Below are 25,064 nucleotides of genomic sequence, written 5' to 3' on the forward strand. Positions count from 1 at the left end.
TGCAAAGTACCCAATTAATTAGTCATCAATAGTAAAAACAGATAAACTGTGATATAGCCACATTCACAGAATCCTGTATGTCAATGAGAATGAATAAATCACCTCAGAGATGCAGCAAGGACTGAAGAGCAAAGAAAGTGGTAAATATACCAGTGAACCTAAGTGAATAATAATTATATATAACAACAATAATAATAATGCCTTGTGGATTTCTGAAAAAATATATCACACAGGCAGTTCAGAAAAGAGGATCTCTAAATGGCCAATAGTATATGAAAAGGTAGTCAACTCAATTAGTCATCAAGGAATGTAAATCAAAACTACAGAGAAATTCCATTACATCTCATCATACTGAACAACTGAAACTCTTACACATTCCTGGTGGGAGTGAAAATTGGTAGCATCTTAGAAACCACTTTGCAGACTTACAGTTGAACACATGTACTCCCTAAAATCCAGCAATGCCACTCCTAGGTACATATTCCACAGAAATATGTGTTTCTGGGTCCCAAGATATATGTAGAAAAATATTCATAAGCCCAAACTGGAAACTACCCCAATACCCAGCAAGAGTAAGACAGATAAACTGTGAGGTATCTGAATAATGGAACCCTGCCTATCCATGAAAATGAATGAACACAGTCACACACAGTATGACTCAGTCTGACAGTGTTCCACAAAAGTAGCCTGAACAACAACAAAAATACACTAAAATGATCCCACTTATCTAAAATTAAAAACAAAACTAAACTATATTGTTAAATGATTCATAATTAGGTAGTGGACTATGAAGAAACACATGGAAGAAAATAGAAACAAAAAAAAAGGCTACTGGGGGAAGGAAGTTGGCAAGGAGGGGGAGGGGACTACGACTGGGAAGGGGCAAGAGGGGGCGCTTCTTGGAGGGTGGTTATGCTTTGACCTAAGTGAGGATTACACACACACTGGTTAAGCAATTCATTTTTAACATTTAATGAACCTGGCTGTCATTTGCTACAGTTTACTGTCAACTTTTAAAAATGAAAAAGAGAGGGCAAGATCAAGTTATTTCAATGACATGAATGCTTGTTTAAATGTGGAAATAAATCAATTCTTCATGCATATGGAAAATTAAGCAAGGACGTGGGTTTAGTGATTCCACTGGACAAAAAAGAACATGAAATTTCTAATGTGATTCAACAGAGGAAGAAATAAGGAAGTTTACCTGATCAAGTATTTACTGAGTATATACTAGGAGCCTGGAAATTAAAGAATTTTCTCTTGGAATTCTTCAAGGAAGGAAATACCCTGGCCTAGTAATTTAGACATTTTCATGTCTGAAGCAGGAAAATGAGTTAGAAGTCTGGAGGCACCTTCCTGCTCTTTGACATGACCTTTGTTAGCACACAAAGCTGGGCTTCATTGCTAGTTGTGCTGGACTGAATTAAAATTGAGCCCATATCTCATTCCTAAAGCCAAACTTGAAAAAAGAGAAAATATGCTAAATCTATCCTTTGAAACTTAAATCTCTGATGAGATGCAAAAGATTGAGAGAATGATTCATGATCATTTAATAGAAAAAAAAATCAGTGAAATATAAAATTCAAAGAACTGTTTTAATTACTTTTGGGTTCAATTAATCAACAGTTATTGAGTGCTTGATATATGCCTAGGCAAATGTATTCATTAGTTTCGTTCATTAGCTCCTGAAATGGACTTTATTACATCTCATTGATCTTTTAGTAAGATGGTAATATTTCACTCTTCAACAATGCACACTGATATCAGAGTTGGGGAAAGGTGTTTATTCTGAATGTTTGAAAATGAACCAATTAACTCAATGACCTAAATCTCTGAAAAAGAATTTTTTTTCCCTATTCTGTTAAAAAAAAAAAAACAAACCTTTACAAGGTTACCCACACATAATCTTAGCTCTTCAAAGCAGCTAGTTATTGCAAGTCATTCACACAGCACATTAGTACATTATTCTCCATCACCTTGGAAGATGCAGAGAATATTTCAGAAGTTTAAGATTCAACCTGTTGACCAGCAGCCTAAAGGTTCCCCTGTCCCTTTTGAAATGGTTATACCAAGATAATAACAAAATAAAAATGAACAAAGAATAAAAGCTGGTAACTTCTAAAGCAGGTACAGAGTCTAGACAGACGCTACTATGGTGACTTACAGTAGGGAGACGCTGGAGGTCATCCTATAGCTCTGACACTTACTTTTCACGGGGAGTCTGACATAGGAGGGCCCACAATCACCTAATTCAAAAACGATGGCTCTCATTTTTGCACAGAATATTTGCTGTGTCACAGATAATTTTTACTACTCTGCTCATGTCCCAAGTCATGAGTGTGTTCCTGCAGGAGTTAAAGACTGCCATCTATCACCTGGTAGGAAGGTTTTTCTTCTATTCATAGTAAAAAAAAAAAAAAAAAAAAAAAAAAAAAAAAAGGAGACTTTAAGAAGGAAAATGGTAGAGTAGGAAATTCTAGAGATCAGTCCATCTACTGAAACAATCATTAAGCTGGAAAAAACAATCAGAGCCGACTATCCGGGGACACCAGAACCTGATAAGGCACTTACAGCAACCGGGGAGTGAAGGGAGAGGCCACTGAACTTTGGCAAGAGGGCAGATGTGAACCACCTACCACCCCCCAATCCTAGAGTGGCTGGCTGGAGCCAGGCTGGGCAGTAAACTGGTGTCCTCCAACAGTTGAGGGCTGAACATTTTGTTTGGTTTGGACAATCCTGGAAGGACTAGCGCAGACGCCTGCCTTTGTTCTGCACCCCCGCCCCCAGCCCTTGCTGTGCTGGCTTCCCCAGGGTTTCTGTTCTAAGATTTGAAGAGACATACTCCCTCACCTTCCCCTGCCACCACCAACTTTCTTTTTTTTTTTTTTTTTTTTTTAAGATCCAGACAGTTTAGGAAATCCCTGTCAGGTCACAGGCTAATTGCAGAGATAATGAAACAGAAATTTTAGTGACCACACGCAACAAAGATCACTGACTTTGCAAAAATAGTTTGAAAAAATACAAATGGATGACTGTAGCCCTCAAGGACAACCCCTGAGTAAGGAGAGAACCTGACTTATAATTCTTGAGTATGTGCAGTTCTGAACAACAAACTGCAAAGCATACAAAAAATTAGGAAACTAAAGCACATTCACAAGAAAAAAAGAAGCTGACAGAAACTAAGCCTGAGGAATACTAGACACTGGGATTACGAGATCAAAGTCAGCTGTATTAATTGTGCTAAAGGAAACCATGGACAAAGAACAAAAGGAGCACAAACAGGAAAAGCAAAAGTCAACAAGTGGGACTCCATCAAACCAAAAAGCCTCTGCACTGCAAAAGAAATCCGCAAAATGAAAAGGCAACCTACAGAAGGGGAGAAAATGTTTGCAAACCATGTAAGTAAGGGGTTAACATCCAAAATATATAAACTCATACAACTCGACAATAAAAACCAGTCTCATTAAAAAAAAGGGCAGAGGAACTAAACACAGACATTTTTCCAAAGATGACATCTGAATGGCCAACAGGTACACGAAAAGGTGTTGAGCACCACGAATCATCAGGGAAATGCAAGTCAGTACCACAGTGAGGTGTCCCCGCACACCTGTTAGCATGACCATCCTCAAGAAGACAAGAGGTAACAAGTGCTGGTGAGGACGCAAAGGAAAGGGAAGCCCTGCACACCACTGGGAGAATGTAAATGGGGGCAGACGCTCTAGAAAACAGAGGTTCCTCAAAAATTTACAACTACTATATGATCCAGTAAAATCCATTTCTGGGTATACATCCGAAGGGAATAAAAACAGGATATTGAAGTGATAAATGCACTCCCATGTTACACAGTGTTATTCACAATAGCCAAGATACGGAAACAAGTGTCTGTCAGTGGATAATGGATGAAAAAAATGTGACACACAGACACACACAATGAAATACGGTTCATCCGTAAGAAAAGAGGAAATCCATTTCCATACCATTTGCAACAACACAGATGAAACTTGAGGACATTATGCTAAGTAATGTCAGTCAGACAGAAAGACAAATACTGTGTATCACCTACATGTGGAATCTACAAAAGCCAAACTTGTAAAAAGAGACTAGAATGGTGGTTCCCAGGGGCTGAGGGGTGGGGAAATAGGAGGGATGATGTTTATTTAAGCTTATGAACTTGAGACTTGTAGATAAGTAAGTCCTGGAGATGTAATACACAATATAGTGATTATAGACGACAATATAAAATGTGCTGAGAGACTAGATCTTAATTATCCTCACCACAAAAAAGAAATAATTGTGTGATCTTGCAGATGTCAGTACTACTACAAGAGCAATGAAATTGTAAAATATAAATGTATCAAATCGACATGTTCTACACCTTAAACTTACAGTTATATGCCAAATATATTTCAATTAAAAAAGAAAATAAAAAGAACGAAAGGCAATCAGAACACTGTCGGAACAAAGAGGGGACTCCAACAAAGATAAATTATAAGAAGGAACCAAACAGAAATATTGGAGCTGAAAAGTACAACAACTAAGATGAGGGGCTGGGTTACACCATCTCCATCAAGCATACTAACACACATCACAGGGGTCTCAGTGGGAGGTGAGGGAGACAAAGGGTAGGAAAAAACATTTGAACAAATAATGGACAAAAACTTTGATGAAAGGCATGAATCTAGACGTCAAGGAAGTTCAACAAGTTCCAAGCAAATAATCTCAAAGAGATCCAGCCCGAAAAACATTACAGTCAAATTGCTGAAAGCTAAAGGCAGAGAATCCTGAAAGCAGCAAGAGAGAAGTGACTCATCACATACAAGGGATCCTCAGTAAGATGAAGAGTTGATACCAGAAAGTGTGGAGAGCAGAAAGGCAGTAGGGCGACACATTTAAAGTGCAGAGAGAAAACAAAAAACTGTCAAACAATAATGCTTTATCTGGCGAAAGTCTCTCTCAAGGATAAAGGAGAAACAGACATTTCCAGATAAACCAGAGCTAAGAAAGTCTGTTACCACTAAACCTACCCTACAAGAAGGCTTCAGACTGAAGTGAAAGGACATTAGACAGTAACTTGAAGCCAAATGAACAAATGAGTAAACACTGGCAAAGGTAACTCCATAAGTAAATACAAAAATATGAAAATATTATTGATCTTTTGGTGTGTAAGTCCTCTTTTTTCCCTGTATAATTTAAAAGGCAAATTCATAAAATAATAATTATAAATTTATGTTAAAGGTCAGACAGGCATAAAGATGTAACCTAAGACAATAACAATATAAATGAGAGCGAGAGATGTGCAGGAGCAGAGTATTTGCAAACTAAAATGGTATTCAAACTAGGTTATTATTATTCAGAGAGGTGCACACTCCATAGACCTAATGTAGGCCGTCTCAGAAGGCCAGAGAGGCTATGAGGCATATGGGTGGGTATTCAGTTTACATTAAAATAGATACAGACTCCATAGACAGAATGCAGGCCATCTCAAAAGGCAGGAGAAAGGCCGCGCACGAGGTGCAGGGTTGTGAGTTTTTATAGGCCAGTAACTTCATATGCTAACAAGCGCGAGGATTATTCCAACTACTTTGGGAAAGGGGCTGGCATTCCCAGGAATTGGGTCCTAACCTACTTTTTGACCTTTCATGGTTAGCCTTGAAACTGTCATGGAGCCTGTGGGAGTACCATTTAGCACGCTGTTGTATTACAATGAGCATATAATGAAGCTCAAGGTCTACTGGGAGTTGAATCTTCCACCATCTTGGTGCTAATTGCTGTGTCATTCTTTTAATAGTTAGGCCCTGCCCCCTTCCCTCCTGTCTCAACACCATGACCAGCAAGGTTCTACATGTCTGGTGCCTCTTTGTCTCTTCAAACTCGTCTCCTTTCACTCTGCCCCTTGATCATTAAGTTTCAACCACTCTGGGGTTCTTTCATTTCCTTAAGCATGCTAAGCTTTTAATAGCCCATGGCCTTTACGTGTGCTGTTACCTTTGCCTACAATGTTCTTCTCCTGGCTGTTTATGTGACTGGCTCTTCTTCGTCCAGGTGTAGCCCTAAATGGTTCTTCTTGAGATGTCTTTCCTGATGACCACATCTGCTGTCACCTCCAATATATTGTTCTCTGTCTCATCTCTTTGTTTCCTTAATGGCAGTGTCCACAGACATATTTATCAAATTGCTTTAGGTCTGTCTTTCCTGATGAAAGTTAGTTTTGTGGGGCAGACCCTCAGTCTTTCACAAAGGACTTGAATAGACATCTTTCTAAAGATAAACAAATGACAAAGAAGCATACAAAAAGATGTTCAACACTGTTAGTTATTAAGGAAATGTAAGTCAAAACCCAATAAAACATCACTTCACACCCATTAGAATGGCTATTCAAGAAAAAAGGAAAATACCAAGTGCAGACAAGGACGTGGAGAAATTGCAACCCTTGTGCACTGTTGATGGGAAAGTAAAATGATGCAGCAGCTGTAGAGAACAATTTGGTGATTCCTCAAAAAGTTAAACAGAATTACCACTGACCCAGGAACTCCACTTCTGGGCAAAGGAATCGAAAGCAGAGACTCAAATGGTTACTTGTACATCAACGTGACAGCAACATTATTCACAACAGTGAAAAGATGGAAACAACCCATGTAGGGGGGGGGGAGGGAGAGGGAGAGAGGGAGAGAGAGAGATATGAACCTTGAAGACAGTGAAATAAGCCAGACACAGAAGGACACATACTGTATTAGAGGCTTGGGAGATGGGGAATTGGGAACTATTGCTTAATGACGACAGAGTTTCTATTTGGGGTGATGAAAATGTTTTGGAAATAGCAGTCACGGTTGCGTATCACTGTGAATATAACTAATGCCACTGAATCATACACTTAAAAACGGTTATAATGTCAAATTTTATGTTATATACAACTTACTACTTCCCCAAATTGGGGACGGGGAGACTTGAGGGTGCATTTACTATCTTCAGGTGTTTATAGGGAAGAAGGAATGTAGATCAGGGTCAGCTCTCCCTAGGGAAAGCATGTACCCACAGCCCAGAGATGGTCTTCTATACTCCAAAACCTAGCAGGAAGGTATAAATGGCCAATATTGTAGACCTAAAGCATCAAACATTTAGATAGGCTTGAAGGGAAAATAGAAGAATGTCCTCATGGGAGAGATGGCAGACAAAAGGTCAGATGCAGGTGCTTCCTGCGGCGCCGGCCACACTCTGCTTAGGACAAGTTAGGTGTAACTGTGCTGCCATGATGGAAATACATTTCAGGAATGTATGAAAACCTTGATATCGGGACCAGGACAGGAGCCCTTGACTCTAGGTATGCCCAAAGCGAGTCCATCCTGGGCGAAGGCTAACTAGGTTCCCTGCAGAAAGGGACCGGGTGCCTGTTAATCACAGGTTAATGAAAATGTATTCTGCCACTTAGTATCCAAAGACGGCCATTGCCAGATCCTCTCCCTTTGAGAAGTGCGATTTTTTTCCTTTCCCTGTAAATCTGGGCTGACCTCCTTAACCAAGAGAATGGGGCAGAAGTCACACCATGGTAGGCAGTCTCGAAAATAACCCCCAAACTTTACCATCTACTAGTATTCATGGTCAGGTGTAAACCCTTTCTTTCCCTTCAAGGTGGGTTGACTCGGTTCTCTTCTGAGAGCAGGTTATGAAGACTGCGGCTTCCATCTCACACGGGCTCTGTCTCTGTGGTCACTCCGCTGGGGGAAGCAGGTGCCCTGTGACGAGCAGCCCTACAGGGAGGGACTGTGGCCCTGAGACCAACGGCCCGTGAGGCACTGAAGCCTGCCAGAAACCACACAGTGAACTTGGAAGTGGACCCTTCAACTCCAACTGAATCCTGAAGTGATTATAGCCCTGGCTGACACCTTAACTGCAGCTTTATGAGATGCTCGGAGCCAGAGGCACCCGCTGGTCATTTCTAGATCCCTGATGTCTAGATACTGTGAGATAGCTGCTTGTTATTTTCAGCCACTAAGTTGTGTGATTTTTTTTATTAAACAGCAGTAAATAATGAATATAAGGTGTTCTGCGACTTCTAAGCCTAGGCCCTCACCTCCTGCATCCCAGAGGCCAGCCCTCATGCTAGAAGCACAAGTCACGTGGAGAAGGACCAACGTGCCCATGCTGACAGTCTCAGCTGAGCACCCACTACGAACTAGAAGATAGACTCCAGACAAGCCACCCCAGCCGGCTGCCAGCCATTCATGCCACTCCAGCCAAGGCCCTAGACATCTTGGGACAGAGATGAGCCATCTTCTCCATGTCTTGCTGTATTTCTGACCCACAGAATCACTGAGCAGATAAATGGGTTGTTTTGAGCCACTCAATTTTGGAGTGGTGTGTTACACCACAATAAATAACCCAACAACCACTAATTAGTAGGCTCTGCAGTAAGAGGTAACAGGCCACGCAGGGTGCAGGTCTGGGGCTTCGGGCCTGTATACCACGCACCAGTGATTCCTTCATGAACGATGGACAAACTGAACAACTGGTGACTTTGGGAGGCAGAGAATGAGGTGCATAAGGAAACACTATCCCATTGCCATGATCTAAAACCCCAAGTCCACCACTTAATGTCCTGGAAATGTGAGCCGTTGGTTAGAAACAACAGGTTAAGCCAGGGTGATCAAAGAAATTCCCTGTGTATGTCCTGTTGGAATTACAAATGCCCAAACTAAAATGGCTCGCTAATATCAGTATCTTGTTTGTTGCTAAAAAAAGGCAGCATCAGTGTCTCCCAGCATTATTTAGCCATCTGCTCACCCCAAGGGGAAGAACCTGCCAAATCCCTGCCTCTAACAGGCCTAAAACAGAACAGCCTTATCAAACTGAATGAGTTATAGCAATGTCACATATTTAGAGAAAAGAACAGTACTAATCACATGAACGTTGCATTGATAAGGAGTTAACACTGCAACAAACTGTAAGAGACTTAGTGGCAGGTAGCAGATGGCTAGACCACTATGGAAAAGGCGTCCTTCCCCAGAAAAAAGTCTGTGAAGTGTGTAACTTTACAATAAAGGCAGTCATTTATATCAAAGCTCCCAGACCCCTCAGGAAGACCCCTCAGGAAGACCCCTCAGGAAGATCATTAGGAACCACACAATATAACACTATTCCTCTACCCGAGCAGAAGCATACAACCATCATTCCCAATGTCCACAAATGAAGAGGAACAAGAATGGGGAGAAAAAGTCCACACATGTAGGTGTGACAGCACAGGTGACGCCGTCCTCCAAGACATTTCAGACACAAGAAGACCTGACAGCAAGCATATGGACCTGGGAAGAGCAACGGCAGTCGCCAAATCCTGGTTCTCAGGTGCCAGCAAGCCACTGCCTCCTGGTATCCCTAGCTTCTGCCCAGGAAACGTCACCAAAAATCCAGTTGCCCATCAGATCCAAACAGTGGAAACTCACTAGTGGCCTATTCAGGAATACCGGAGAAACATGCATGAATTAACACAGTCATGTGATGCCAAGTGAGGGATGGGGCTAATGCACTAGTATGCAGTGTACTGTATCCTGGTACTGGATTCATCTACAAATGAATACATTGAAGTCGGGGAATAAAGAGTCCTGGGGCGAGCTGTGCAATAATGCTTTCACAGTCCAGCTGCAGTACAGACACCACGGGGCAAACATTCAGCTAATTTGTTATTAAGCCAAACAGTATTCTGTGTCATCAATGCTAGTCTCATTAACAATGATGCCGAAATTAATAAAGTGCTTATAGTAAAGCAGTATTTTATGTTGTACCTCTTGTTTCTGAAAAAAAAAAAAAAAATTCACCAGCACAACACAACCCCACTGGAACATGCTTCAAAAAATGTATGATTACTGTTATGTCATAGAACAGAATATCAAAATGAAAGAAACAGAGGACTATCCAGAGCCCTAACAATGTGCATTTAATTAAGGGATAGGGGATAATTCATGGAAAGATAAATTATGTAAAGGGATGAAACAAACTATAAAAGAGCAAACAAGCTCTCCCCTTCCGCTCCGAGAAGTCCTGTATTAACACATGCGGCACAGACTGGTTTGCATTTGGCAGTCTTCCTGTGTCCATTAGCAAACAGGTAAGGCAAATGAGGAAAGGCCTTTCTAGGCATTTCGGTAAGGATTATGAGTCCATTACCAGACAGATCTAGTTACAAATGTACACTTTTTTCCAACTAGATTATAATACAAAGAATAGAACTCCCTTTACCTCAAACGCAGAGACACGTGTTACAGCCTGGAACAGAGTTTCTGGGGTCCAGTAAGGAAATCTCAGCCATTTGTGGTCAATGAAACAACTGTTACTTTCTGCCCACGTATCACTTTATTAATCTGGGGCTCTGGGGCACCCCTTAGTTTCAGCCCCAGGAAGCCGTACCAGACCACGTAAGTCCCAGGCACACTGACTTTTTTCAGTAGTAGGGACTGTGGATGTGGCTATGGGATCCCACAACTCCAAGCACGACGATTTAGAGTGACCTCGTCCCCACAGTGGCTCGTCTGCCCATCCTATATTTCAGCTCTTTCCCCCTCTCCTCTTCTTTGCCTTTTTAAGAGGTTTAAACAAAATGGCTATCAGTCTCTGACTTCAGCGGTTTCTGTCATCAAACACTCGGACATTTTCCTCATTTCTCATCATCATTGTGTAATCTGTCAGCCTGGCACAATCCTTGGCCAATGGCCATGTTAATTTTCTACTTGAAAGAACACAAATAGGATGCTGCTTATGACGAAGGTAGTAGGGGAGCTTGGGGAATAGCTGTTTGTCTTGATGCATAGCAATTAGCTTGGCAAACAAGCAGTAAGATGATTGGATCTGATACCTAGCCAAAATTGCCTAAAGGAAAAAAAAAATCATTTTGTTGGAGGTATTAAGTGGCTTTTTAAACAGTGGCTATTGACAGTTCTATTTGCCCTTTTGGAAATGGTACGGGCAGTGTGACATCAGAGATCTCCAGTTTCCATGGTGATTATTAGTGATGGCATTTCAAACGCTGTGGTTAGGTTCCACAGTATAATCTTTCCACATTACACCAGAAGAGAGGGAAGAGAAGAAAACTGCTCCATCTTAACATTTTTAAAGAATGCTGATCATCCAAGTAGATAAATATCATGGCTTTCAAGTAGATATGATCTGTTAATCTTAAACAAATGTATGTTGATAGAAGCGACATGAATAAGTTGGTGAAAGATACTAAAGCACTTGCGCTTAACAGGGATTAATTAATTGCTTAAATATTTAGCAGAAAATAACTGCTATTTCCTTCCTACACATTACTTTATAAGCTGGTTGTTCTCATACTACTGATTTACCTATTTTTATATGTAGAAAAAGATTGTTTTCTTACTCTGAAGCAATTAATGCTGAGTTGAGAAACAGTCTTAAGTAGGAGGAAACACTTGTCTTCTTCTGCAGTTAAAGACAACGTGCGGGTGAAAACTGGTGAGCTGTTCTAGCCCAGTGTGAACATCCCTCAAAGACAGGGCAGCTCTTCCTCTGCTTGCCCTCCCCCCAGCCCTGCTCCCCTGCACACAGGAGAGACTCCATACACTTGGTTATTCTGATGTTGGTGAAGCGAGACATTTCTTTTTTGCATTGTTTAATTTTCACATTTAGAGTTGATGGTTAACTGTAAAACACAGGCTACTTACTAAGACGATTTTATATACTTAAAAAACCAGAATGGATTAACTTAAAAGTCATTCTGAGAAAGTGCTTCATTTGACTGATAAACGAGTTCTCAATTTTCTCATGTAGCTATAAAGTTAATCTTTTAAGAAAGTTAAATCAGCTATAAAATATACAGTATGTACCTTTAATAAACAAAATATATTGAGATATCAGATCAAAAACAATTTGTTTTTTAATAGGGAGAAATAGAATACATGGAGTCTTTCTGACTAGTGATTCAAATCAGATCTACTGTGCAATTAATAACATTGCCTAGAGGCAGAATCAAAGATTATAAATCCAAGCAACAGAAAATCTGCTGGCAAGATGAAGGGAAGTCATAATGAATCAGAATGTAATTTTAAAAGAAAACTATATAAATGCATTACTCTTACAGTCACAGTAGCCGGAATGATAAATGATCTGTCTCTCCCTTACTCAAGCTGCTAGTTATGCCCAGATAGAGTATCTAGGCCACCACTGTGTGTGAGTTACACAAAAGCCTATGGCTCAAAACATGGATGGATTTACAAATCAAGGACAAGGTCAGAAAAAAAAAGTAGGACACTTAGGGCACAAAGTATCACTAGTTGGGGCTAAAGTTAATACACATCCACAAATCACGGATAGGATTAGCTACCTATAGGAAACTTGCTTATTTCTATCACCAAATACCAATCTACAATGAGACTGAGATCAACTACTAATGAAATTAAAGGGTCTCCTAACACGGTTTCAGAAAAGAACCTACTTAAAATGTAATCCGTGAAATGCAACTGGTCTTGTTGAGAGCTAAAAGAAAAGAAGATACTGAGGGGCAGAATTCTAGACTGTTAGAACTGTAAAAGATAACCTAACCCACTTATTTTTAGTACAGACATATAGGTCCCTGGAGAGCAAGCAAAATTATTCAAGCTCACAAGGAGAGCGACTGTCAATGCAGGAACAGAATCCGGACACCCCGACCCTCCGACACTCCACCCAGTGTCTCTTCTGTACCGCATCTAAAGACGTGCTGCGAATAAACGCAACACGCAAACACCAGCACTACCACAAAGAGATGTTCATTTTAAGGGTCAACTTAAGGAGAATAACTGACTTTTTACAAAAAACAAGTAAAACGCACACACATGGCATGGTATTCAAATCAGAAAGGCCAAAGTTAAAAATAAACAAATATGAATGGGCAAAAACAACAACAAAACACATTACGATACAAAAACATTTTAAATCTGCTCTCCTTGAAGTTCTGAATAGTGGACACCTCTTAATAGAACAGTAATATATTACTAAATTAGAGAAATAAAATGCATCGCATCTGAGCAAATGTGTCTCTTAGTGTTTTCATTTGAAGGGTGATCACATCTTGAGTCAGTCAAGGCCCTAGCTGGATTCCCCAGTGGAGAGCACCGGTGGGGGCTTACTGACCAGAGAGATAGGAAGCAACGCTTCCTTCCTCCCACAGAACTCACTTGAGTTCCATGAAGGCACTCCACGGCTGCTCCTGCAGAAACCCACTGGCCAAAAGAAACCCTGCACAGAAACCCAGGAGTCCTACTGTGACAGCGAATAAGGAGAAAGGCTCTTCTCTGCTATTTTTAGCAAGCCTCTTCTTGTTATTTAAAAATTTCTACAAGCCGATGATCTTAAATTGAGCTACTATTTAGATTATAATAAACAGCTAGAAAGAGGACAGCTGCCGATTTCCACTGAGAAAGACACTGCTCGAAAAAGCAGGAACGGAGGCTTTTTACGGGGTGACTGAATGTGACCTCAGGCAAGTCAGAGGCCCCCTCCGCATGTAACATTTCTAAAAAGAGATAGATATCCTGAAGGCAAATTAAATAATGTGGAGAAGTGTTAGCTCTTCAGTTTTAAAACTGATCTGGTTCCCACAGATACCAGGAGAATCACATGAGTGTGTATCATACTTTGGGAATGCAGGCACTGCCAGGGTCCCAGAGAACATTTTTACCTTAACGACCTGGAAGAGGACACCACATTTGGAAGAGAATACTAAAACCTTGTTACTCCAAGTAAGAGCTGAAGACAATCAGCACAGGTGTCGCTGGGAGTTAAAGTCTGGGCTTTCAGGTCCCACCCCAGACCTAGTGAGTCAGAATCTGCATTTTAACAACACCTCCAGATGATTCCCAAGCACGGGAAAGTTTGGGAAGTACTGTACTAAAAAAACACTGACCAAAGAGGCCACTGAAATTTCAGGGGATCCACAGCTGCACGTGAACAATGAGTTCCAAGTCCATCTGGCCCTTTCCTGGAAAGGCTGTTTAACCACAGGTTAAACAATTGAGGAGTAAACATGTTTTTATTACAAGTATAGGTACCGGTCAGGTGAGCCTTAGTCCCTACTTCATTAGTGCGATTAAAAGAGCCCAGAAAAATATACAGACCTAGCCATGTTAAGAAATGCTTTAGGAATCTGCCTGGGTAATAACGCCAAAAACCACAGCCAGGCTAAATCACTGATTAAGCGAGCCTGGATCATTACATTTTCATAACTGTAACCATTAAACCCTGGGCAAGAGGATTGACTTACTGATTGGCAACAACTTACTGATTTTTTTTTCAAGTCTCATTTCGGCTCTCATTTAAGAATGCAGTAGTCTAAAGGGAAGCCAAATGCTGGAGGGAAAGTAACCTAACTTTTGATCATGGCTCTCACCATGTTAGCTTCTCATTGGGAATAGCGATTTTTGTAAGGACACTAAAGAGCAGGAGCGAAAGGGCGCATACGAGTTATTTCTTGCTCCACTCACACCGGACTTCCCCTTTCATGCCCACCTGCCGTTTATCTGATGTCGTAGGTTAGGTAGGGGAAAGCTACCAAACAGGGGAAAGCTGTTCCCCGGAAGCAGTCATTGAAAATAATTTTTCAGGAGCGAGGAATTCTGCATTTAAATATATTGTACTGGCAACTAGGTTCTGCTTTAATTTTCTGAACAACAACATTGATTTATGTTTTTCCTGGATCCATGTCATCAAATTTCATTCTCCCAGAAAGAGTAACCGGGCACAAAATATAAGAGACGAGTTGACCACGATGACCAGCGTGACAGACCACGAGGAAGACAGGATAAGGATTTCTGGTCTTATTGCTCAGAGAGGGAGTGAGTCTGCAAGCTCTATTCCACCAAACTGCATGTGGGAATTTTCTTTGTGTCTGAGCACAAGTCTTTCCCTCTTTGGCTCTGCCATAATAATCATAAACAGGGGCAAGAGAGGCCTGAGGTACTTTTAACTGTGGTATCAAGCTGAAAATGTGAATGAACCAGCAACTTTGCCCTCCCCCATTACCTGATATAACAGCTATTTTCCCAGATCCGTGTTCTTCTCTAGCGATTCTTTCTGCTTCCTCCATCAGCAGCATGCCAAACCCCTACGAGGAGCAATGGAGGGGATTAGAGAATTAAGAAGGAAAGAAGTCGTTAAGAGGGGTCGAGAAAATAAGGTGGCTAATATTTAGTACTTGCTAAAACCTTTTAAAGTAAGAGTGAAACAAACCATTTATGGGAATAAGGAAAGAAACCATTCAATTATTCCAAAAGTAGACTGGAGTGGACTAGGAATAATGTGCAACAAAAGCCATCAAAAGGTGTTTTGTGGATGATGTAGCCTAGTTCCAGCGAGGGGGTAACTGCCTCTCCACTTTTGTCTCTTTTAAACAAGTTCTAGGCAATCTCCAGGTGATGAAAGTCTGGGGCATCTAATCTTGTATTTATCAGTCACCCCTTCAATTTCTAAAAGGCTTTTTGAAACCAGGCAATAGTCTTAAATCACGGACTTGGGGGTGTATGCTGTATCTACCATTAGTAGTTTTAATCTAGTTTCCTGAAATTTAAAAAAGTGAGTTATTTATTCAGGTTTAGGGGGAGCGGAGCAGTGTCCCAGTCTATCACATAGCATGCATTTATGAAGTGTTTTAATGTTTCATAACTGCTTTCACTCACATTATCATCTCTGATTCCACAATTGTTGAATCATATGAAATTGCCGGTATTAGACCATTTCTGACTTTCAAAAATAGCAATTTCATATGGTTCAGACTATTATTATATTCCACTTCACTGAGTCCAATTTGTCTCTCCTTCCTCCTCCCTCACACCCAAAAGGGTACAATTTAAAGAGAAAACATCTCTGAACCACTGCAATACTGACTGCTGTTTCTATACTTCCCTTTCCCCTATCCTCTTCCTCTGTCTCCTCCTCTGCTTCCTCCCTCCCCTCATTCCTTTTCTCTTTTCCTCCTTTGGGCCATGTCTTAATTATGGTCAACTAGAAATGGAACACAGCATACCTGATGTTGAAATTTAGTGGGATCCCGACTGCTCACAGGGACGACACTTCCATACACATGCAACTCCCGGACTATGGAAACACCCCCAACCAATTCGAAACGGAACGTTTCCTCTGAACACTTTCGTAATCTCAGGAGGCCAATTAAAATGTCTTGATCTGGGTCTTCATATGATAAGAATGTTTCCCAGCCACCATTTGCAACATAATCTCTTCTTACCAACTCAACCTGTTTAATAGAAAAACCACACAAAAACTCTTTTTAAAATTAGAGAACAAAGTTCATTTTTATAATTATATGTATTTATTTAGACTGATAGCCACAATTAGGGATAAAGAATAAATAATCACAAATTATGTTTCTTTTTGCTTGTCTACTCTCAGATACCACCAGTTAAATGAGAGTTCATGCCTTGTTCGTGGACTATTATTAAAGGAAAACAATTTTACAATTTCATAAATATTTGAACCTCATTAACCTTCCAATTCTTAGAGATCAGCTCAGTAAATGCTTCCATGTATTTAGATCTCTGACCCTCCATGAAGAATCTCTAAGGTATAATGACTCATTACATCACGTCTTAGAAGCAGCCCTGAGCCCCAGAACTGTCAGGTGCTCAATGATTTCATTTTCTAGTCCTTACCTCCTCCACTAAAACCTGCTCTTGGGAGAAAAAAAATATTATTACTGGTCACTTATTTCTTGATGGGATTTTAAGAAAAAGTGTCCCATAGGACCTTTAAAATAGTATGCCTAGTTCTGAAATTACCATGTGAAAGAAAACCCAATCACCAGAGAGTAGCTTCTGGGGAAGCTTGTGTGTTAGCAATCCCCATAGCGTTGGACTCTTGCTCACTGCTCACGTGGCCCTTGCACTCAGCATAAACTTAAGCAAAATGCACACAGACAAAGCCACACGTGTGGGCAGGTCTGACAATGGGCAGGCTGCGCCCACAGTGAGGGGAGCAATTCAGACTTAGATTCCTTTTTGCACTCATGTTTGCTGAGTAACTGGATTGCACAAGAATCTGGCAACATGATTAACTGTGTTTGAGGCTACTTTTTCCCTCAAAAGGTCTGAAATGTGAAAAATGTGAAATAAACAACTCATTTTGAGAACAGAAATATCTGTGTAGATATCATCTATTCTAGCCTTTCTCAAATGGGCTCCCATAGGAGAGCTAAACCCCACAGAAAACTTGGCAAATAGCTAACATTATGACATTACAGGAGAGAAGTTAATTCATTACAAGTAAGTTTTATGGAACCCCTGCTAATAAGGCCGCTCTATTCACTTGATTGCCAGCAACGGGCCATGGTTTAACAGCCGCACAGAGATAAGCAGATCACATCCCCTTTATCTGAAGGCAGCCATTAGTCACCTCTGGCTATTTACATTTGAATTACTTGCAATTAAAAAAAATTAAAAACTGAATTCTTCATTTGCACTAGCTACCTTTCAAGTGCTTAAATGTCGCACGTGACTGGTGGCTGATACAATACTCCACAGCACAGATTACAGAACACTGCCAACACCGCAGAAGTTCCACTGGATGGTACTGATCTAGAATGAAGTTCAAACTTGGTTTTCCTAACCTGACTCTTAGTTGAGCCACCCTCATATTTGGCTTTCCTGGCTTGCTATCTTACCTCTCAGTTACTCTTTGCTCTTGGTTTACTCATTAACTTCTAGGATTTGGTCCTATTGGTAAGTAGGTGTAAACCCAGGCTTGACAAACACTGATGAACAGGACCTAATCTCTCTAAAAAATAAAGACACTAACCTGGTATGGCCGTACTTTGTGATGAATTTCTTGGATTCCAACTTCTCTGGTTCTCACATCTCGACACTGACAAAAGGAAGGAGGGAAGGAGAGGAGGGAGGGAGGGAGGCAGGAAAGAAAGGTGGGAGGGAGGGAGAGAGGGAGAGGAGAAAGGCAGGGAGGACGAAAGAAAGGAAAAGCGGGGGGGGGGCAAATATAAAACTGGTCACTAATTCCATTTTTATTGAAACTTCTCCACCAAATCCTGGGCTCAAAATTAAGTTTGGACATAATGTATATTGGAATAAAAGATCTGAATTTAAAAATAAAGCCATTTTTAAATAAATCCGAGAATAGAGAAAAACAAAGTGAAAATACATGTAGTACAGTATTTCTTTAAAAATCAGTTTAGAATCCAAAGGAGATCAATATATAATATAATATGGAAAGTAAAGAACATGCATCCTAAAATCTACAAATGGTTTTACCCAAAGGATAGAACCGTATCTGAAAGTGCAACCCAAAACTATGTTTATAGAAGAGTAAAAAGCAAATTCCTCATTTTTTAAAAACCTTCACCATTTTATTATGGCAGTTAACATTTTTAGCATCACCATATTTGTATCGTTTTTAGAAATGTCAAAGACAGGGTTGCTAAGACTGCTGTTTTCTGCAGAGATAGGCTTGGTAGAAGAAAGGATGGGAGAGAGGAAGGAAAGGAAGAAAGATGAAAAGAAAGAAGGAACCTAGAGTCATTTACTATACAGTCTGAACCATGGTCACAGGTTGGCTCTCCGAGTGTCCCTGGGAGGCACAAAGCTGCCTGCAGGTAACATGGATGCAGAGCTGGTCTGCATAGCCAAGCTATGTGAGGCAACGCTGGCTTCTATTCCACAACCCCAGGTGCATGCTACACAGCCTGACATTTATACTTACAAAACCGTTACAGTATTCCAGTACATGTCCTATGGTACACTTTCCCGGATAGTAAAAATTATTTCCAGGCTTCTAACATTTTCCATCAATGAGGAAAGATCATCCTAGGAAATGTGATGCTGTCACGCAAGCTGTACTACTAATAGCATACTTAGGAAGGACTGCTATATATGGATAGGGTTCCAAGAGAAAAATAAGAGCTCATCATTTAGTTCTCTAAAACAAAGCTATTTCCATGCGCCAGGAAAAACCCAAAATAATGCTTTACTGATGTGGATTTCATGAACTCAAACAAAAATTGTACAGAAAACAAGGATCACAAATCTCTGTAATTTTGAATCTATTACATTTATATATATATTTAATCTACAGCAGTTCTACACAGCAGCGTGCATGTGGAACACACTACTCTTACAAGCTCTTAATGAACACACGCGTGCTTTTTTCTTTTTTTGGAGGGAAGGGGAGTGTTTTCTAAGGCAGAGATTGGTGTGTGCTTGTTTTCTAGTGAAGACACTGTCTATGTGAACTAGATGTCTTTTGGGTTTGACTGACCCAGTTGTTAGACTCAACCCCAGTTTACTTTATGAGATGCTATCACGGCTTATGAGGGGTACCAGGTTGAAGACGGTGGCTGGGCTGATCCCACCCGTGGCTCCATCCCAGACCTAGTGGATCAGAACCTCTGAAGGCAGAGGCCAGGAGTCAATGCTCAGGCCTACGCACCTTCCTGGCCTTTCTTCTTCAGCAGCTCTAAGAAGTAGTTCCCAGGGCACTGAGTTTCAAATCTTACCGTGATTTCAGAATCATCTACAGAGACGATTAAACTGCAGACTCCCGGGCTCTTTGTACTCGCAGGCAAAGCAGAAAGGAGGTGCTTGGTAAATGTTCACGAAATAAGTAAGTGAATGAATAGACATGGGGGTGGAGGGGGCGACCGAGGCTGGTCTTTCTGGGCAGTAACAATGTTTGGTAATTATTTCATGCCTGTAATCTTTGTTTCTTCGAATGTCATATTCTCCCTATAGCCACTAGTCAAGAGTCGAATAGCCAAGAATACTTCAAAAGGAAAAATGTGTTTTAAAAAGGAGTTGAAACATAGTTGGCAATTTGAGTAGGCAGGAAAAAACCACCATTAAATCAACAAACCTACATTCTTTCAGAAGAAAGCAGAAGGGGTATGGGGATATAGGCAGCCTTTGCTTTTGCAACCACTCGCTTCGACTTCAACACGCTATACAGTAAGAACGGCTTCAATGTACAAAAGCTCTTTGACCAAACCCGTAAGTGTGTGATGCGATAGTGTCAAAGGTTTTCGTGTGTCACATTACTTCGATCTCAACAGTTATGGTCAAACTCTTACCTGTATTCCAAGGTCTTTCATTCTTGCAAACGCCAGCTCTCTCAAATTACCATGCTCGACTCCTGAGCTGACTAAGGGCATTGGAATATCTCTGTAGGAGAAAAACATCAGCTGTTGCAAAATATAAATCATTTTCTACAGGAGGAAGACAGGACATTAAAAAAAGTGGGGGAGGGGAAGAACAAAACCCAAAAAAACCCTGCCCTCAAATCTACAAAACAGACTAGGAAAACAGAGGCTGAGTATTCTAACCAGGGAGCAAGGTTCACAGCTTTTCTACCCATTTTCCCATCTATGAAATTATGATTTTCCCCCACCACTCAGGGTTTTTCTGATGAAAATCAATTTATAAGATTATAAAGTACAAAACAAATGTCCAATAACCATTAGTAAAGATTTTTGGCTGAAGAGACATCTGTACTCAACAAAACAAGAAATAAAACTTTCTTTAAAAAAACAAAATCTGATTTGTTTAAAGAAGAGAAATAAAAATTATTATTAATGCACTGATTTACAGCTTACAAACACTTTCCCATACGGTTGCTGAATGACAGGTAACCATGAATCAAAAGCCTGGCTTAGATGACAACTGGTCTCAAAGGAATAACTTCTTCCTCCTATTTCCTAAAAATCTAAATTAGAAGTGACTCTGCATTAGAAGGCTAAGAGTTTGCCTACAGATGAGAATACACAGAACTCACTTCCGGGCATCAATATGGTGGAAAGCAGCGCGTATTAAGGAAACTTCAATCAAAAGTTGAAGTTACGAGTTTCACGTCAGTAGCCTTCAACGCCACTTCTAGACAAAGACAATATCTAAAGACAAAGCAGTTTAAAAAAAAACCTGAGGGGGAGGGTATAGATCAGCAGTAGACATGCACAAGGTCCTGGGTTCAATCCCTAGCACCTCCATTAAAATAAATAAATCAATAAAACCTCTAATTACCCCCCCCCGCAAAAAACCACCAATAAAATAAAGAATTCCACTTAAACCCCCCCCCAAAACTAAAAACAACCAAACAAACAAAACATCTGAAGTAAGAGAATGCTCAGCATCTCCTATTGAGAGACAAGTCCCCAGTTTGTTTTGTCTAATATTTGGTTAATTAGAGACTTGAAGAATACGCTGATTATCTTTTCTTCTCACTTTTGCTTTTGAATCAACTTGAGTCTTTTCTTTCTCTTTTCCCTTATCCCTCCAAATGTTAACACAATTAGCTAATTCACCCAATTGACTCTAGTAAGATATTTCTCGATCTCTCAAAAGTATCAAAAGCCAATCAATTAGCATGAAAAGCTATCACAATACACCGATTAGGTTTTGGAAGCTACTGTAAAGCAATGATAAGCGAAAATTCTTTAAGACAACGACGTGCCAGGAAGTTCATAGTGAGACTGACGTAAGAAAAAATATTTCAGAGCAATTAGTTAATATATAGTTTACTTCTAATTTTTAGTGAAATAAACTTTCTATCTTTGGAACTATAATTTCTTAAAAGCAAATACATTTTAAGTTAGTAATCAGATGAAGCTGAAAGGCGAGTAAAGTAAAAAGTACAATTTTAGCAAGGAATGTGCAAACAACTGTTTTAAATATCTTACTATTTCGTATTATATAAACCAAGGTTAGTCTTCCAAATGCCCCTTTTCACCCTGAAATATTTTATAAATTACAAATATGTGTACATAGTTTCACTATAAAGTAAAGCTTAAGACACTGTTATACATGATATGAAATTGATCTGATACAATCAACAGCAACCACTATTAGTGCCCGTTACGTGACGGATACCTCTGATTCTTGTTATCCATGGCAGTGATGTTCTAAACGTGCCATGAACACTGAATTAGCAAATACTGAAGCATGGCTCCTGGGGAAAATGCGGGCTTAGGTTCCTGTAAGCTTTCAGTCTATTTTCTTCAACTGATCAACACAAAACCTGCTTTACGTGTGTTTTTGTTTAAAGACACTTTATTTGAAACAGAATCAATTCATCAACATTGTCCTTGTTGCCAACAGCACTACAATTCATACCGTAGTGAAGCTTATCTAACACATTTATTTTCTTCATAAGACATATCACAGCCCTCTTGTGCTTAGGAACATTACATAGACAGCACCTCCACACTATGCTTGGGGACCATTTTAAACAGCAAAATCAACAGAAAGCACAAAAATGTGAAAAATGTAGACCATGGAAGGATACTTGTTACAGTATGAGAGGTGAAACGGGTACACAGCGTCACCAACATCCTGTGCCTCACGGACCCTCCAGCACCAGGCTAGCATCCACCAGTCACCTCCCCCACAGTGTTGTCAGTGGTGACTATTTGTTTCTATCATCCCTTCTGCATTTATTAGTTGAGCTTGTATTTTAAGGAATAACGTTGCATTTTCCTCCATTTATTTATGAACGCACAGATTCTAATTTATTCAATGAGTTGTAATCTGATATGAACATTATTTATTTTGTTGCTTAAGCAAGATTTGCACCGTGGGCATGCATTTCGTCTGGTTTCTGGGTCCTTTTGACCTGTCCCCGTCATTCTTTGACTATTTCCTTACTTTCTGGAATAACAAGATGTTTCAGGTTTACCTTATATGTTGGCTTCCCCAGCCCTGGAATTGGCCATATCGCCATGCAGCCCTGATTCCTTCCAGTGGAGAGTATTTAAAAACCAAGATCTGGGCACTCACTGTGCTCATTTCTACTGTGGTATCATAGCCCCTACCCCCGTCTCAGTGTACACAACTAATAAATTTATGTATCTATATACATATATATTCATATATACACACACATAAACATATAACTATTTGTATATGCAAATTTATAAAGCTGTGAAATCATGCTGATAATTACAACTGCAATCCAGGACATCAGTGTTCTTTTCAGCTTTCTGCCCTTCAACTATTGTAAACCCCTTCAGACAACGAGAAATCTGCTCACAAATGTCCTTAAATTTATGTCTGTCACTGCCAAAATGCGACACGGCTCTGGCAGTGAAATGCCTGGAGTATACCAGATGGGAGTTTTTCCTCACTGAGGAATAGGAATGTGGCAATCTCCACTTTCAGTGATGAAGTTTTTTCACTGAAAATGAAGGGAGAGAGTTCTACACATGCAGATCATCTCCTATTGCAAAGCAGTATATTAAACAGACTGGAATATATAAAAGTAAACAGACATTGTTATAGTCTCCCAGGAGTTCAAAACCCAGGTAAAACTACTGACCATCTGAACTTGCTACAGCCATCTGGGCAGGAGTTAAAATTATTTTTAGGTTTTTCAATTTGTTCCAATCTAGTTTCATTTTCTTGGCTTAAAGAGATAATACATTCAAGAATATTCTCTTTTCTATTTCAACAGGTAACATTTCTAGCTTAGAGGCACTAATATTTGCAATTTGCTCATCAAAAAACTTTCAAAGTGATGTCTAGAGCTTTTCAGGTTTGAAGTTTCTCACACTTCAGAAGCATGTTTTGGTTGCAAATTGGTATTCTATTCTAATACTTCACAGTGATTTAAAAATCATATCAAGGCAGACAGCTGCCAAATAGCCTGTGGGCAGCAGCAATTTAATGTGGCTCCATCATGTGTCTGGACAGAATTTTACGTTTAATCACTGACTGCACCCTTCAGGGCTGCAATAGAGAATCATCTGTTGAGATGCTATTTCATAAAAACACCCAGTAAAACGTTACTGACTCAACTGTCAGGAAATGTAAAGTGTAAATTAGTTAAGAAAAAAAAGGGGGGTGAAGTGGGAAAAATGGCCAATTAAAAAACAGCAGGTAATCTAATAGTAAATTATAGTTTTTTTTTTAAAGTGTAAAACATTGCGTTTTTCGCTTGAAATATCTTCTCTCCTGCTTTCCTTCCTCTGTTCCTCCCTTCTGATAGCTGTTTAAAAAATAATTTCTAAAATCTTCTCCATGTGTAAGTTTAGTGTCACTAGTCAACACTAAGCAAACTGCCTATAATCAGAAGCTGTCACTAGATGAACCTACGTAGAAATAGCCAGATGTTCTAAAGGCATAGAACACAAAGTCACATATGATTTTCCTTTACTATGATTTAAAAAAAAAAAAAACACTGTAATAATTAAAATTACCTGGCTTTAACACCATGGGAGGAGGCTTTTCCCTTTGCCAATGGTTTCTTTCTACCAAGACATAACCAACTGCTTCCAAACTAACTGCACTCTTAGACCACTAACACTTTTCTACATTTTCAGAATTGTTTCGAAAGGTTAAAACCCAAGTTAGGAGAAACACAGCAGAGTCAAACCCCGGTGATTCTCTTTTCCCGAATCAGGTTTCTCAGCCACTTAACACTCTCTAAACACTCAGCCTTCCCTTGCACACACTTGTATATAATGCTTGAGTTCCCCATTAACACTTAGCACTTCCACCTGGCTCTCGGTGCAAACTTCTTTCCAGAAGTCAAGATACACCAAACTCTAGCGATCTCTGAACATGATGTTAAAAACAGTAAATGGAATATACAGTTCTTAAGTAGATATATGAAGCTGTTTTACCAGAGCACAGCCATCAAGTTGTTATTAAGTGTTAAGTGTGCTATGTGAGCAGGGACACGGCTTTATCGGTTTCCTAGTCTCTAAGTCTGTCCAGGAAAGAGTAGATCAGTTCAAAGGCCTCTGAAAGGCAAAGTAAAATTTATAAAGTTTTTTTTTTTTTGAGCTATCTCAATAAAAGCACCATCTACCTCCTTTATGATCCAAATTCCATGACTGGCAAATTGTATATGAACAGATAACTGATGTAAGACACAAATAATCAGCTACTTGGAAAAAAAACGTTAATCCTCACTAATAACTAGGGAAAAATGCAAATAATACTTCTAGGTAAATGAAATTTAAAAAATAATCATCCAATTCTATAGAGGTTGTGATAAAACCGATGACTACATAATTACTCTAAACTGGTATAATCCTTTTGGAAAACCGTATCAATATACACAGCAAAACTACAACA

The 25,064-nt window shown here is 39.9% G+C and overlaps 1 protein-coding gene and 1 long non-coding RNA gene across 4 annotated transcripts in view; one reads left to right on the forward strand and one right to left on the reverse strand.

The window, feature by feature from the left end:
- LOC123612090 (uncharacterized) overlaps nt 1-9,760 on the forward strand; it is a 115,023-nt gene extending 105,263 nt beyond the window's left edge. For 2 of the 3 annotated variants that reach the window (XR_012503415.1, XR_012503414.1), the window contains one exon: nt 7,627-9,760. This is a non-coding gene — a long non-coding RNA (uncharacterized LOC123612090). The remainder of the gene's footprint in view (nt 1-7,626) is intronic. The other variant, XR_006719259.2, reaches the window with a different exon arrangement.
- Nucleotides 1-25,064, reverse strand: part of ELP3 (elongator acetyltransferase complex subunit 3) — an 80,881-nt gene that overhangs the window by 11,364 nt on the left and 44,453 nt on the right. Inside the window, exons 11-14 of the mRNA XM_010967810.3 lie at nt 20,066-20,156; nt 17,788-17,853; nt 16,004-16,231; nt 15,004-15,085 (exon numbers count right to left, since the gene is read on the reverse strand). Coding sequence (XP_010966112.1) covers nt 15,004-15,085; nt 16,004-16,231; nt 17,788-17,853; nt 20,066-20,156 — 467 coding nt within the window. The remainder of the gene's footprint in view (nt 1-15,003; nt 15,086-16,003; nt 16,232-17,787; nt 17,854-20,065; nt 20,157-25,064) is intronic.

The sequence above is a fragment of the Camelus bactrianus genome, chromosome 31 (assembly GCF_048773025.1).
Source record: "Camelus bactrianus isolate YW-2024 breed Bactrian camel chromosome 31, ASM4877302v1, whole genome shotgun sequence".
In the NCBI taxonomy this organism is placed as follows: domain Eukaryota; kingdom Metazoa; phylum Chordata; class Mammalia; order Artiodactyla; family Camelidae; genus Camelus; species Camelus bactrianus.